Below are 17,319 nucleotides of genomic sequence, written 5' to 3'. Positions count from 1 at the left end.
TCATTTAATGGGAGATTTGAACCCCAAAATATTTATTTGATAAATTTACAAATAATACTTCACAAACAAAAAAAAAAAATGAAAAATAACGAAGCATTCTAAGTTCCAACGAAAATACGAATGACCAATGAATCTTTTGCATTCAAATACTAAATTATTTCACGATCAATTAACAAATACATGAATAAAAAGATTTCTTCACTATTATCGTATTCCTATTTTCGCCTTTGGTTCTTCTGAAGCTGTTGGAGAATTCTTGATTTTTTTCATAAGCTCAATAACCCCGAGTTGAAAATCTATAACTTGATCGTCCTGAAAATTGTCCAGTGTTGGAACTAAACCAAGGACAAATGATACATGTCTGTTAATGGGACCAGTTCCAGACAAGTTTGTCTGTCTATTAGCATAATCTTCTTGGTTTCTTTCTGCAGTTGCTCCAATTGATTTTGGCTGTTCAGATAATTGTTGGTTGTTAACATCAGATTCGACAGTTTCAACATTACTTTCGGGCATTTTTTGGCTTTTAAATATATCTGAAATAGTGTCTAAGATAGAATTTAAAATTAAATCATATTTTATAGAGAACTTAAATAAAATTTAGAGTATATCTTTGAACAACTCGAGAGGACCTCTCACTTACGAGTAATTTACTCGAATTGGACTATTCTTTCAATAACAGATCTTATTTAGATAAAAAAAACATGCTTCACTTACAAAGTCCATCCAAATTTGATCCGAAAATTATACTTTCACAACAAAAATGACTGAGAATAGCAATAATAACTAGAAAATGATATTGAAGATTCATGTTTCCAACCGTGTCGTCGTTGTCGTCGTTGACTAAATTGAGACTAATCTTGAATGATTGCTTTAAATTTGACTAACACTCTAGTTTTTGCAAGATTTTGCTAAATAGCTATATATGAAATTTGATTTAATGTTCTTTTGATAAGAAAAAATATTTTTTTGGGTCAAGTTGCGATATAAATAAAAACTTAGTGATGACCACATTGATTATTTTGTTGTTTCGAATGATAGATTCTTATGCTTAAAAAAAATTGCCCAATCAAAAATTTTTCCATATTAGTTTTAATTTATTTTTTTTTTGTTTTTTAAATCTTATATATAAAAAAGAGTTCGTTTAGTGTGTGTGGCCGATAAACTCGCGTTTGGCTGGTCCGATTTTGGTAAATTTTTTTTTTGTTTGAAAGGTATTAATATGTAGATGGTTTGTATCAAAAAAAAAATAATACCTTCTCGCATCTTTACATAGCTGTCAATTTGTCCGAGTAAAAAAACACTCTCGCTTTTTAAAAATTTTAACTAAGCTTAATTTGTAAAGCTTTCAAAATAATTAAAAAAGTCTGATTATGAGTGAAACAAATAATTATTCGTCTTGTGATATTAAATCCACATATGGACTGCACAAATAAAATGTTTATCTCTGATCTTCATTGAGGACAAATAAGTAAAGCATTGGTACAGTTAGGATTGGTTGTTCCAAATCGTACAGACCAAGATGTTCTTGATCGGAAATACCAATGTGCCGAAGTTAAACGATCAACAAAAGTATGTGTATGACACCATTATGCAAGGTGTCAATAATCAGAGTTATGGTTTGTATCTACATATTATACATATATATTTCTCCTGTGCGTATGTTTGTGACCCTACTACTAAACGACTAGACAGATTTTTCTGAAATTTTGTGTGAAATATAGTATGTGAAAAGGTCCATCTGAAACAGGTTTTGTTTTACCTACCTATAATTGGATCCGGTAGGGTCAAGTTATAGGCAAATTCCATATTTGGGGTCGAAAACCTAAACAGATTTTTGTAAAATTTTGTGTATGTGATAAGTTCTATCCGTTACAGGTTTTGGTTTATAATTTGATCCGGTGGGTGACGCTGTTTTCAAGTTATAGGTAAATTCCATAGGTGGGGTCGAAGGACTGGACAGATTTTTGTGAAATTTTGTGTTATGACAAGGTTTATTCCAGACAAGTTTTGTTTCATGATTGGACCCAGTAGTTGGCACTGTTGTCAAGTTTTAGGAAAATAGCATATTTTGAACGAGCGACTGGACAGTCGTTAGTGGCGCTGTTGTTAAGTTGTAGGAAAATTGCATATTTTGATTTTTGTGTCTGATAAAATTCATTTGAAACATGTTTTGTTTCATAAATTGGACCCGGTAGGTGGCGCTGTTGCCGAAGTAGTTATAGACAAATTTCATATTTGGACCCCGAAAGACTTGACAGATTTTTGTGAAAGTTCGTTTGTGTGATAAGGTCTATCCATGTTTTGTAAATTATAACTGTATGCGGTAGGTGGCGCTGTTGCCAATTATATATAGAAAGACTTGACGCTGTTGTCAAGTTATAGCTAAACGGCTGTATAGACTTTTATGAATTTTTTTGCGTTTGATAAGGTTCATTCGAGACAGGCTTTGTTTTATAGTTGGACCTGGTACGTGGCGCTGCTGTCAAGTTATGAGCAAATTCTATATTTGAGGTTCAAAGAGCTCATGTTCAAGGCTAATAAAAACAAACATGATTTAACTCTTTAAAATGTTATTTCCTCAATTAAAATTGTTTACCACTAAGCTATCTCACAGTTGAAAATTGGTATGATAAACTGAAACTTAAAATTTGTTTAAGTTGTTTCAACTACCAAATTATTAATACAATTTCCGCATTAATTTAAAATGATTGAATCTTTTTAAGAAAATATTTTAATATTTAGACGTATGTATAGAATTAAGACGGAATCTTTTCATTTTAAGTCGGTTTCTTTATAATTTACAAAAAAGATCGCTTTTTGAATTTCCTAAATAGCCAAAAAATATCATGATACAGTCAAATAAGGTGAAAAAAGGAGTAAACCTAGTAATGAATGCTAATAGAAATTTTTTTTGCTCAATACCTTCGGTTTGGCATTCTATAACATACCTCAAAAGTCTAGAAAAATCTCATGTCCGCAAATCGCGATTTTCAAGGTCAAAGCGCGAAATGGAGATTTTCAAAAAAAGCAATAAAAGACAATAGTATTATATTCACATATGATAACCTAGACAAGATCAAGACAATCTGACGTCTCTGAAAAAAGTTATATACCTGTTTTTCATTTGTCAACCCATCAGTTGCAAACTTACTACCGAAAAACCCTTAAAATGCATGGTAGAGGGACAAAATTTTGCATGAAGGTTTTCATATCCATTATCATTAAGAATCAAAACAATGCAATGAAAAAACATTCATACCTATGAAAAACTGGTATTTTTTGAGAAAAGGGAACATTTTGGGATATGCACTAAAAAACATCCTGGTACAATCTTATAATTAGTGCTGATAGGCTAATTTTTTTGTTTCTATCTTTGTTTGGATATTCTATAACTTATGTCAAAAATCTAAAAAAGTCTCATGTCCTTAAGTCCTAATTTTGCAGGTTAAATTAAAAAAAAATAATAAGAAAACTTTGGAATTTTATTTGTTTACCAACATAAGCGACATGATTTAAAGGTATTTTTTAAACTTAAAAAAACAGATATAACTTTTTTCAGAGACGTCAGATTGCTTTGATTTTAGATTTTTTGTAATCAGCATTAAAAAATACCTCGAAGTTATGTAATAATATGTGTATATAATACCATTGTCTATTATTGCTAATTTTGAAAATCTCTATTTCGCGATTTGGCTTGAAAATCGCAACTTGCAGACATGAGATTTTTCTAGACTTTTGAGGTATATTATAGAATGCCAAAACGAAGGTATTGAGCAAAAAAAAATTCTATTAGTATTCATTCCGAGGTGAAACCCTTATTTGACTGGATTATCAAATTTTAGTAGCGATTGCAAGCGATTGCCCGATTTTTTTGTATTGGAAAAGGTTAACACATTACAAAGCCAAAAATTGAAAATAAATACAAAAAAAAAATGCGGAACGAAGTCCGCCGGGTCAGCTAGTTATATTATCAAAATCAAACTCGAAAAAGTATCTTTTAGGCTATTGATTATTTAGTTTAGAAAGGAACTAAGACGTTCACGGGTTTTTATTGCAGGAATCGTTGAATGGGTTATAAAAGAAGATAGAACCGCGGAGTGCTATGAAATGAGAGGGTGGAAACTGAAGATAGGGGTGCAAAAGCCCCCATTTTGGTTTATTGATATTTTGATATATTGCATATAAAACTTTTTGTAGAGAATTTATTTAAGAAAACAAATTAAAAATCTAACTAAATTAGAGTAGAACGCAAAATAATGTTAACATTTTATGATCCAGAACTTTGCAGGCAATTTGAATCGTTTATTTCAGAAACAACATAAGTCCACGAGCAGAGCACTAACATTTCAGGAGCAACGAAAAACTGTTTTTTATGTTAAAATTCCACAACACTTCAAATTTAGAGTATGCCGAGTTAGAATCTAGCTAAAGACGCATTTAAAACCTTTAAAATATAAACTTTTTTTCAAGTCTTAGTGGCCTTTGAAAGCCTTTAAAGTAGCTGGACTTATGTCGTTTCTGAAATAAACGAATTTTTGTTGGTAAAACTTTTCTTTTTATATAGCTATAGCTTTTGAACCCTGCTTCTGATTTTAATGAATAAAAAAGCAGTAGATTGAGTAAATCTTTACATTTTTATTGATGTATAATTTAAAGGCTTGCGTGTTATGATGGCTACTAAAATAACACAGCCACAAAAAAAAAAAAGTTTTGACCTGGGATTGCGACCATGTTTTTCATATACAGCCTTGGCCAAAAGTATTAGGCACCCCAAAAAATTGCTTTTTCGAATACTGGAAGCGCGGATTTGTTTCATCTTCCATTTTTTTTTTGGCTGAAATTAGTCGTAATGCACGTGGGTGTCTAAAATATATACAACTTTAACAATTTATCCATTGGTTCTCATATTGTTTGAATGTGGTATGTGGCCGATTTCACTATTTTTTATCACTAATTTTTTAAATAAGTAGGAAAGAATGAAACCCCAAGTCTTAATTTTTCCTCCCATGTATTAAGAAAATCATGCTTCTTCTTCAGCACCAAATTTCTTTGGAATATATTGTTGCAAAAACCAGGTAGAAGGATTTGAACACAAGTAGGTTATTTTTCTCAACGCACTCTCACTATATCTCGAAGGAAATTACTGCAAGTTCTTGTTTTCCAGGTGAATGAGACCATGACGCTAACATTATACAAATTGAACAAAGTATTTGAAGCAATAGTGAAAAAACAAATTATATTCTTTAGTTAGGAACTATATTTCTGAATTCAAACACGGATCGACAGCAACTAACTTATCAATTTTTACAAGCTACTGCCTTGACTGTATGGAAAAAACGATTACAAGTTGACACTATCTATACCGATTTTTCAAAGGCATTTGATAGTGTTCAACATAATATTCTAATAAGAAAACTTGAATTGTTTGGATTTCACTCGGTGCTTCTTAAATGGATTCAAAGTTACTTGGTTGGGCGAAAACAATATGTTAAAATTGGTAATGTGTTTTCTAAAGAAATAATGAACTTTTCCGGCGTTCCACAAGGTAGCCATCTTGGACCGCTCCTCTTCATTATTTTTATTAACGACCTACAGCAATATCTTCTTTTGTATGCTGATGATTTTAAACTCTTCAGCAGCAAAAGATGTCTTGAAGATGCTGAAAATGTCCAGAATGATCTAAATAATGTACTTTTTTGGTGTAAATTAAATGGGCTTTATTTTAACAACGGTAAATGTAGTGTTGATACTTACTTAAAAATCTTTAAATCCTTTGTGTTTTGAATACAAACTTGGTTTTGATTCTTTGCAGAGACTTGATAGTCAGAAAGACTTAGGAGTGATTTTTGACTCTAAAATGAGTTTTTCACTTCATAAAAAGCCAACTCAATGTTGGGCTTCATAATTCGAAATTCAAAACTTTTTAACACACTAAAAACACTATACTCATCTCTTGTTAGACCGCTGTTAGAATATTGTTGCGTTATATGGAATCCCAACACTCAATCGAGCATTTATCGTATTGAAAAGGTTCAAAAAAAATTTACAAAGTTTGCTTTGCGTAAAATTTATAAAAATTCAGATGTTCCATGTTATGAGACTAGATGTACTCTTATAGACTTAAGACCTTTAGTTTTGAGAAGAAAATTGTATTCTGTCCTTTTTGCTTATGATGTCCTCAGTTCTAATATTGATTGTCCAATGTTGTTATCAATGTTCAATATTTACGCTCTAGCTCGTAGCTTGCGCCCTAGAGATGGCGATTTTTTACATGTTCCTTACCATAGTAGTAGGGGAGCCCGAGATGCTAAATTTGCAGTTACTCGAGCGCCATGGGGACCTATTGGATTGCGAAGATTAGGTTCTAAAACGAAAAAAAGTATATAAATCCAGTCAAATAAGGGTTTAACCTCGGAATGAATGTTAGTAGACATTTTTTTTTTGCTCAATATCTTCCTTTTGCCATTCTATAACATATCTCAAAAGTCTAGAAAAATCTCATGTCCGCTTGTCGCGATTTCAAGGTCAAATCGCGAAATGGAGATTTTCAAAATTAGCAAAAATAGGCTATGGTATTATAAACACATATAATACATGATTTCAATGTATTTTTTAATGCTGATTCCAAAAAATCTAAAATCAAGGCAATCTGACGTCTCTGAAAAAAGTTATACCTGTTTTTCATCTGCCAACCCATATTATTATAACAGTTGCTAACTTACTACCGAAAAACCCTTAAAAGTTATGGTAGCGGAACCAAATTTTGCATGAAGGTTTTAAGATACATTATCATTCAGAATCAAAACAATGCAATGCAAAAAACATTCACATCTATGACAAAATGGTATTTTTTGAGAAAAGGGAAAATTTTTGGATGTGCACTAAAAAACATCCAGGTACAATCTTGGAATTAGTGCTAATAGGCTAATTTTTTGGTTTCTATGTTTGTTTGGATATTTTATATTTTATATCAAAAATCTAAAAAAAATCTCATGTCCGCAAGTTCTAATTTTCCAGGTTAAACTAAGTTAGGTGCAGATTTAAAAAATAATATAATAAGAAAACTTTAGATTCTTATATGTATACCAACATAACCAATATCATTTCAAGGTATTTTTTAACGCTGATTCCAACAAAACCCACAAACAAATCAATATGACCATCCCTGAAAAGTAATATACCTTATTCATGTTGATCTTACACAAATATCTGAAGAGTAGTTTTTCAATTTTTTTAAATCTGCACCTTATCTTCAAACCAAGAAAATTAGGACTTGCGGACATGAGATTTTTTTAGATTTTTGAGGGTAGTTAAAGAATATCCAAACAAAGATTAAAATGAAAAAATTAGCCTATTAGAACTTATTCCTAAGATGAACAAGAATCTTCTTTAGTGCATATCCTAAAATTTGCCCCTCCATCAAAAAATACCATTATTTCGTAGGTATATATATTTTTTGTAATGGATTGTTTTGATTTTTAATAATGATGGATTCTAAAATCTTCATGCAAAATTTGGTTCATCTACCATAACATTTAAGGGTTTTTCGGCAGTAAGTTTGCAACTGTTATAATAATATGAGTTGACAGATGAAAAACAGGTATAACTTTTTTCAGAGAGGTCAGATTGTCTTGATTTTAGATTTTTTGGAATCAGCATTAAAAAATACATTGAAATCATGTATCATATGTGTATATAATACCATTGCCTATTTTTGCTAATTTTGAAAATCTCCATTTCTCGATTTGACCTTGAAATCGCGACAAGCGGACATGAGATTTTTCTAGACTTTTGAGATATGTTATAGAATGGCAAAAGGAAGATATTGAGCAAAAAAAATTTCAACTAACATTCATTCCGAGATTTACCCCTTTTTTTTCCTTATTTTACTGTATTATATGGAAGTTTTCCATTTAAGTGGGGATAAGAGCTTATAAACACGTTAAGAAAATGTAAAAAAAACTGCCACATTGAAATACTCGAGCGCGTCAGATATTAATAGGGTATACTCGCATTGACTTTGTGATAACCGATAAATATTAATCTGACTATAAGACAGTGGTGGGTGGCTACAAAAAGCGGTAGAAAAAATACAAAAAAAAAGTTATTCGAGCGTGTCAGATTTTGCGAGGGTACGTTCAATGAACTCCTAATAGTGTTCAATTTGAATAACTGATGATTTGGACGTGGCCTACACTTATAAATCATTTTTGAAAATGTAAAAAAAAATTGTTAACTTAAGTTACTCGAGCGCGTCAGATTTTTCTACTGTAGGTTCAGCTCGATGTCGGAGTCACCCTAAATGATAATCTGACAATTATGTTAAGGTGTATTGCTAATCTGACAATTTAAAAAAAAATTAGACAGTTTTTGAATAAAACAATATTTTTCGTTTCTTCTGGTTATTACCTACTGGATGTAATACAAAATTTACATTATATACATATTATATACAAAGGTCAATCAATAATAATTTAATATTCATAATAACTAGATTCGTCTTCCAGGTTGGTTTCCACTTGTTCAGCTTTGTCGTCATCTCGTGTTTCTGTAAGCAAAAATGGTTATGATACTTACTTGATAATCTTTCTTTCGTATGATATTATATTATTAAAAAGTAAACGTACCTAAAGTCATAAGTTTTGCTCGTCTGGTCTTTAACGAAAGAAAAAATACCCCAAATCTAAGAACATTACGTAATGACCAGACGATCAGAGCTTCTATATTTATTAAAGATGGGGCTTTTGCTATAAAGTTAAGAATGTCACGTTAAACCTCGACACAAAAATTTGAGTGTTGGACTGGATATTCTCCGATAGTAAATTCCATATAAAACGTCTTTTGGTTCTTATTCCCTTTGACACGTTATTTTTTATCCAATTCAATGAATTCTTTAGATTTTTTTAAGTCAATCCGTATCCACATAATAAGTGTAAATAAATAAGACAAACAAAATTAAGATATTTCGACAAAAACGTTAAAAACTCAGCAACACGAACCAAAAAAAAGTATTTTTTTTTACTGTACGTTCATGCTTTATCGAAAATGACTATATTGCCCCATGAAAACCGTCAGATTATATGTTTTTCGTGTTCCTGATAAAATTCCCTTCAGAATAAAAAAAAAGTTAATCGCGCTCGAGTATTTCGAGGTGACGTTTTTTTTACAACTTTGTGCCTCTCCCATTTTCTTATGCCACGCTCAAATTGTCAGATTATTGAAATATACACTTTTCTAGATGTACTTAACCTACCATTTCTTAATCTGACGCGCTCGAGTATTTCCGAGGATCGATTTTTTTTTACTAATCTGACGGGCTGCCCACAACGCACACTGAACCAAATCCTTACGTAAATACAACGAAAAATTCGTTGAGCCAACGAAAATTTAATTAATTTTCAGCCGATGAAAAATTTAATTGGCTCAACGAAATGGCTTTCATACGTTAATGAAAAACTTCATCAATTAACGAAAACTTTCGTATTTTAATGAAATTTTTCATAAAAATTTTTGATCGAGAATTAATGAATTTTTACTTCACTTTACGAAATTTTTTCATCGATTAATGTAAAATTTAATTAACCACGGTGATATTTTTCGTTAGTCAATGTATTTTTTGATTAATTTATGAAAGAACTTTCGTTAGCTAACGAATTTTTTCGTAAATTTTATGAATAGTTTAATTAAATTACGAAAAAATATTCGTTAGGTAACGAAACTTTTCGTTGTATTAATTTTTTTTTTTTTAATAGATTATTTTATAATATATATTTATTGGACTTGTTAAATTATTATTAATTTAATACAGTCCAAAACAAAAAAATTGGCGTTTCGACCCGGTGGAGCTCACTTGGACTCATCAGTTGACTTATCCGTGAGACACCTTGTCAATACGCAAATATTTTTTATATTCAGCTCAACTTACATAGATTTTTAAACAAAAACCTAATGTGAACTATATCCAGCAAGATTCAATTTTTAATCCATAAAACAGAAATGCACCCAAGTCTACGTTTTTTTTTTTTTTTTTTTGTAAGGCAACGATTTTTTTTCGTTAACTGATGTATTTTTTCATAAGCCAATGTAATATTTCATTAGCATATGAAGAATTTTCATAAGCTTATGAAGGTTTTCGTTAGTTAATGTTGAATTTCATAAGTTAATGAATTTTTTCGTTACTTAATTAAAACTTTGATAAAGTAAGGAGTAAATTCTTGATTTTATTCTTTAAAATGAGTATGAAATTTTTCGTTAATTGATGAATCTTTTCATTGAATTGGATTTTTTGGCACTAAAAAGGGAGAAAAAGTGTATGAAACTTTTTCATTAATTGATGAAGGTTTTCATATTACGAAAAATTACATATTTTCGTTGAGCCAACGAAAGTTTCGTTGGGCCAACGAAAATGTAGTGTATGAAACGATTTTCGTAATTTTACGAAATTTATTATTTTCAGTGCAGACCACTGTATCAAGCTTTTATATTTGGTAGGAGTACATTACTGAGTACAAGCTTTCTCCCCATATGATTTTCTGACGCGCTCGAGTAACGCGCGAAATCCCTTCCTGGGCTCCCCTACTATAGTACAAGTTACACTAGACATAATCCAATCACAAATGCTTGTATAAATTTCAATGAATTTGACTCAGCTATTGACTTTAATGTAAATAGAAATGTAATTAAGAAAAAGGTATTGAGTCTATTGTAACAGTTATTTATTTTTTTTTTTATTATTCAAATATCGAAGATTTATGTATATAGTCCAGTAATTTTAGGTTTTATCTGCGGAAAAATTCCTACTGGGCTGAATTTTGGTATACAGCTTAATGACGGCTTTGTTATGAAGATGTGAAAAATCGACATTGATATCGTGTCCGCGTTAAGAGTTATAGGGGTCAAAAGGTCACGAAAAGTTTTTTGCAAATATCTCGCGACCTATTGATCGGAGGTCATCAGAGGTCATATAAAAATTGATGGTCGTGAAATTATCTACAACATATGCCCAACACATTTTTCTGTGAAATGAACCGTTTCGCGAGTAGAGCGCAGAGAAGGTGACTAGATTGCACTCACATACGAAAAAATACATATTTTTGGTTTATTTTGCTCGATTTTTGAGGTTTTTATCGAAGTAGCTTAAATTTTTTTAGTTTTATTAACTTATCTTAATACGTAAATACGGATTTACTAAAAAAAATAAAAATGTAAACATTGGTATAAAAAATATTATGCAAAAGGGGGAACCACGTTTTTTGGAAATGTTGTATGTTTCCCTTTTTTGTACAATAAGTGCCTTCATTATTAAGAACACACTTTTTAAACATGGTTCAATTTTGGTTTTGAGCTTGGTATAAACCTTAAATTGCCATTAACCGTATTTACGTATTAAGATAAGTTAATAAAACTAAAAAAATTTAAGCTACTTCGATAAAAACCTCAAAAATCGAGCAAAATAAACCAAAAATATGTATTTTTTCGTATGTGAGTGCAATCTAGTCACCTTCTCTGCGCTCTACTCGCGAAACGGTTCATTTCACAGAAAAATGTGTTAGGCATATGTTGTAAATAATTTCACGACCATCAATTTTTATATGACCTCTGATGACCTCCGATCAATAGGTCGCGAGATATTTTCAAAAAACTTTTCGTGACCTTTTGACCCCTATAACTCTTAACGCGGACACGATATCAATGTCGATTTTTCACATCTTCATTACAAAGCCGTCATTAAGCTGTATACCAAAATTCAGCTAAGTAGGAATTTTTCAGCAGATTGGGCTTAAAAATGACTAAAATTACTGGGCTAATATATTATATTGTTATTAATGTAGTCTATAAAAAGTTTGTAACTTGATTGACGAAATAAATAAATAAATAAATAAAGCCTTCTAACTGTGAATACTTAAAGTTTTTTTTACAATTTGCTTCAGTTACTTCCAGTATTCAAAAAAGAATTTTTTTGGGGTGCCTAATACTTTTGGCCAAGGCTGAAGTTTTTGGATCGCTAAAACCGAATCCGAAGTCTATATTTCCATATCACGTCAGGTTTTTGAGATATCCTCAAAAAATGTCAGATAAGAACTTTTATTTTTTGGTTTTGAATTTTTTGAGGAAAATGGACTTATTTTGTTTCTGAAATAAACGATTCACATGATAACGACCGCAAACACACCAACCGCACAGTGGGTCACCTCCCATACAAAGTGCGGTCAAAAATATAATGACCATTTTTTTGTTAATGAAACACCTGTATTATCATTTTATATGATTTATTATTGCAAAAAAATGCATCAAGTCAGTTTTTTAAAATTTTGGTTATTTTCAAGAAAAATAAAAAAAGGTAAAAAATTTTTTTTTTGAAAATATAAAAAAAAATGCTTAATGCCGGAAATGGACCCGCCTGTCAGTCGAGCACTTTACCCTTACCCTCTAGTTCAGTCTTTTATAAAAATAAAAGTACCAAAAAGGAATTTTTTTAGTTTTACGTTGTAATTTTTTTTTCTCCGTGTATCGTCATTTAAACTCGTATTACTCGAAAAGGGGAAAAAAACGGCGCTTTTATTTCGAAAGGTAGGACGGTATTCTTCATTTGAGAACTTAAATTGTAGAGGGCACTCGAAGGCAAACCAACTAAATCTCTAATTTAATGAAAATTGAGCTAAATAAAAATGGTTAAAATTGCTTCGCTAACGAGCCCCATTACAATTAGCCTTAATGTTATTTAACAATATAATTTATGTTTTTAGAAAGTATTAACCTTCTCGTTTAATATCCATAACAATTTAATACTGTTCACAATTTTTAACACCCGTTATCACTATCGCAAGTTCACACCTTATAACTGCAGCGATTAAAAAACTGTACCTTTTTTTATATACCGACTTTGAATGGGTATTAAGAAATGAAAAAAAGGGTAACCGTCAAATTTTTTTTTGGTTTTGGTTCGATGGGAGATTGTAGAACGTTGTTTAATCATTGGATTTTAAAAAATTGATATTTACTTTTTTTATTTTTGACCTATGGCGGGACCCACTGTGAACCGGTTAGAATGTTTCTCGTCGTTCTTAATAAAATAAAAAATTGTTATTCAATTGATTGGTTTTACATTTTTTTCAGGTGATATAGATAAAGCATAGTTATTTTTTTAAGTACGTATTATAAAAGTCAATTAGTTTAATTCTAAATCTATTGCGATACCAACTTGAATTTCAACGGTCACTGTGGTGTATGTGTAACTTTTTTTTTAAAATTTTTTTACAATTTTTTTAAGGATTAATGACCATTTTAACAAATTCTGAAGCTCAAAGCTGAGTTAAATTAGATTATTTAATTATTCTTATTTAATATTCCTTAAAAAAAAAGGATTCCAGAAGCGATTTTTTGTTCAATAACACATTGCTTACGAAATGTAAATCGCATCGAGGTCGATTTTAATTGTGAAAGGACATTATCAAGTGTTTATTATAAACATAGGAATAAATTTTTTTTCTAGCGTGAAAAAAATGTTATTGTATTCCAGTGACTTTTTTATAAGAAGTATGCAGCATTTTATTTTTTTATTTTTAAGATTTGTCTTTTAACCTTACTTAGCTTAGGTACTTAGTGCAGAAATGCGTCAGATTAAATTTTACATAAAACATTTCCCATTGGGATATCTTCGGAAATCTTTAAACTTTTTTATCCACAACATCCGAGCATGATGTTCCTTCGGGGTGAATTAATTTTCTCGAGAGATATTTTTACACAAAGAACAAAAATAAAAAAAAAATAAAAATGAAGTCATATCCTTATACAATTTTGTACGTAAAATTGTTAAGGTGTAGTCTTCGTGTGCTCTATTTTTTTTTTTTTGCATTGCAGTAGATATATGTATATATGGACATGTTGTGTGCATGTGATGATTTCGAATCCTTTAGTATCGGTGCGGGTGCGGTGTGTTTCAGTGCGGAAGCAGTAAGGTATAAAATAGCAATTTCACAGATCGCTGATACGGGAAATTTCTTATTCCCCCAAACATTTATATAAGGATATAAGTATAGAGGGCGATGGCGATGGGTTTTGGGGGGGAGTTTGATGTATGCATATGCAATCCTTCGATGCATGTTAACTTCAATTTTAAAGAAAATTAATGTACACATGTTCGAAAGGAATATGCAAGAATGTTGTGTTTACAACTATGGTTACCATACCTATTCTTTGGAGCTCATTTTTAAACATACAGAAAATGTACAGACGCACGGATAACGACGGCATGACGATCGTAATGTTGGTTTTGATTAAAACCTCGAATTTTTTTTGCACAAAACCAATGCTTGCCCTATAGTAAAAAGTAAAAAGATCTTCAACACACAATAAAAACAGCAAGGGTAGGTCCTGAAGATCAGGGAAAAGGAGGAATATTTAACCCTCTACTGCATACGAAGCCAAATATGGTTTTGTCTATTTGTATGCACTTTTCTCTTCTCTGTCACAAAAAAATGGTAAAGAGATTCAATACAATCCTCTTCTTTGTGTTTCTGAGAACCCATAAAGATAGTTTTTTCGTGTGTCCGACACAAAATAAAGGTGTATTTTATGATCACAGGTGAGTCGATCAGTCATGTGCATTGAAATCGGAAGTGTAGAATATTTTCATACTTTAAGTGTTAATTACTGCGTTTGTTTGGAAAGAAAAGTGGAATTAAAAATTTATTTTTGATCGATTGTATTATTATGTATGCTATGAACCAATTTTTATTGAAAAAAAATTATTGGCCTGGTCTTGGGAGGGGAAAAAGTACGGGAGCCATATTTGGCTTCGTATGCATTAAGGGGTTTTAAATCTACAAAATTTGTTAAATTTTTTTGTTGGCAAATTTTGTTCCCTTACATTCTTACTTTGCTTGGAAGCTATGTTTTACTTCAGTAATGGAGCCCCTTTGCTTTTAGAGACATTTTTTTTATGTTAACCCCATTTCCAGGGGCATAACCACAAAAAATTTAGGAGGAGGGAGGCTCACCTATAATTTTTTTAAAATCATTTTATTACTTTTTAGTTTTTTTAAGATCTGGGAGTGGGTGAAAATGTTGGAGCAAGACTTACTTCTACAGTGGAAAGAATGTGAACCAGAAAAAATATAGGTAACTGATAAAACAAATTGCTTTTCTCGGTTCCATGGCTTAAAATGAGCCAAATTTGAAGTAATTCTTAACCTTTTGTAATGCAAAGTATTTATTTTACTTTATTTTGTTTTTAAATGATAAATATATATCTTTTTATAATTTTAATTTTATTCTTCACATAATCTGAATAAATAAAATTAGTAAAATTTCTTACCCCTTAATGTATACGAAGCCAAATTTGGCTTATAAACAAATTTTTTTAATTAATAAATTTAAACAATTTTTTTTTAATTGAAACAACCCAAAGAACCCATGTAAAGCATTTTTTAATTTTTTCGTCCGCTAATATTAATTTTAATTAATTTCAATATACCTAGTATAACATCAATATCGGAGACCCTTTACAAAGGGATTTTATAAAGAAGCCCTGTTTCAGTTTTTAAACTTTTTTTTTTTTTTACTTACTGTAGGAAATAGTTAGATGATAAGGCCCGCTGTACATTCATGACTTTTATGGGGTAGGTATACTTCATAAGGCGATAGATATATCTTTTATGTTCCCTTCTGGTCTTAGACGAGTGTTGTTTCCTTTTTTTTGGGGAGTTCGCCCACCTAACAGTTGCTCGGAAGGGCTTAGGGCTCTGTGACCCGACATCCAAGATATGTAAATGCTGAATAATTCAGTCATTTCCCTTAGAGATGTTTGAGAGTTTAGGACCGTGATTGACCTCGCAGTTACACAAAAGGCAAAGATTTAATTGAGGCTATGAGATTGAGGCCATAAAATTAAGTTTTGAGCTATGAGAGATTTAAGATACCGGGTTTTTTAAAACAACACTTTTTTTTAGAGCATACCTATGTAGCTGCATAAATCTATTTTTTTGTATTAAAATAGATATATTAAGAGACCCATTTTTATGAAAAACTCATTTTGGAAAAAAAGTGTTACGGCACTATGGTTCTGATACCCTCAATTGTTTTTTACTCTTTCCACAATATTGAGCTTCCAATGAGTTATAGATATATATTAAGTTTGATTAGACATCCTCAATTAGTTAGTTAATATTTAGGCCATTTTTTCTTAGATTTACATAGCGACCTCAAATTGGTCAAATAGAGTCATTTGGGAAAAGATCAAAGAAATTTATTTTTGAAAGTTGTTCCAGGTTGTTCCCGATTTGTTCCGGAATGTTCCAATGTTGTTTTAGAGCCAAAAAACCGTTTTTGACCTAGCCCCCCTTTTTTCGAAAATTGAAATTTTGAAAATTTTTGGACTTCTAAGTTCAATATTTCGAAAGTTATAGGGGCCAAAAACAAAAAATTCTAGCCCCACTTTTTTCGATTTTTAAAGTTTTATATTTTTTTTTAACTTCAAAAAAGTGTTCTAAACATTGTTCCAAATAATTGAGGTCCTAAAATTTTTATTTTTAAAGATATCGATTTGGAAACTTTTTTTCAAAAAACTAAAAAACAACCTTTCCAATTGAATCGTTTATTTCAGAAACAGCATAAGTCCACTTTTTCCAAATTTTTTTTTTTTGGAAATTTCTCATTTATGTATAGTTATTCATCTTCTGAAAAAAAATTAAGTATGTCACACCCCGCAAAATACGAAAACTGAAAGAAAAGGGTTCAAAATATATGGAAAATTTTCACCCGGTGACAACATTTTTGACTGTTAAATACATGACTTTTTACCAGTTTTAAATTATTTTGGCAGCAATCTTGACACGCACCCCCTTTTGTTACATATCTATAACAAAAGGTAAGGTAAAGAATTACTTTATCTATATCTATTAAATTCATTAAAATTGTACTCAGGATTCAAAAGTTATAGCCAGATTTCTGGTGGTGGCAGCATTTTTTACTCTTGAATAATATGACATTTTACCAGTTTTAAATTTTTTTGGCAAACATCATGACACGCAAGCCTTTAAGTTATACATCTATAAAAAGGTAAAGATTTACTCTATCTACTGCTATTTAATTTATTAAAATCGAAAGTAGGGTTCAAAAACTATAGCTAAATAAAAACAAAAGTTTTACCATAAAAATTTCGTTTATTTCAGAAACGACATAAGTCAACCGGCTTTAAAGGCTTAAAAACCCGCAAAGACCTAAAAAAAAGTTTATATTTTAAAGGTTTCTAAATGCATCTTAGGCTAGATTATAACTCGGCATACTCTAAATTTGAAGTGTTGTGGAATTTTAAGTAAA

The 17,319-nt window shown here is 30.6% G+C and overlaps 1 protein-coding gene across 2 annotated transcripts; it reads right to left on the bottom strand.

Moving 5' to 3' along the window:
* LOC129906810 (uncharacterized) lies at positions 1 to 882 on the bottom strand. Of its 2 annotated transcripts, none has more exons than XM_055982737.1 (2): positions 715 to 882; positions 1 to 533 (listed from the first exon to the last, which is right to left on the bottom strand). In XM_055982737.1, the coding sequence occupies exons 1-2, from the start codon at positions 806 to 808 to the stop codon at positions 205 to 207; spliced, it is 423 nt and encodes a 140-aa protein (XP_055838712.1). In that variant the 5' UTR covers positions 809 to 882; the 3' UTR covers positions 1 to 204. The 2 variants fall into 2 exon arrangements, with proteins under 2 accessions (XP_055838712.1, XP_055838711.1); XM_055982736.1 differs by having other exon boundaries at positions 1 to 545; positions 715 to 872.
* Between the last annotated feature and the right edge of the window lie 16,437 nt (positions 883 to 17,319).

The sequence above is a fragment of the Episyrphus balteatus genome, chromosome 1, assembly GCF_945859705.1.
Source record: "Episyrphus balteatus chromosome 1, idEpiBalt1.1, whole genome shotgun sequence".
NCBI classification, from domain to species: Eukaryota; Metazoa; Arthropoda; class Insecta; order Diptera; family Syrphidae; genus Episyrphus; species Episyrphus balteatus.
The sequence above is the reverse complement of the archived record's forward strand: the minus strand, read 5'-3'. Positions and strand labels throughout refer to the sequence as shown.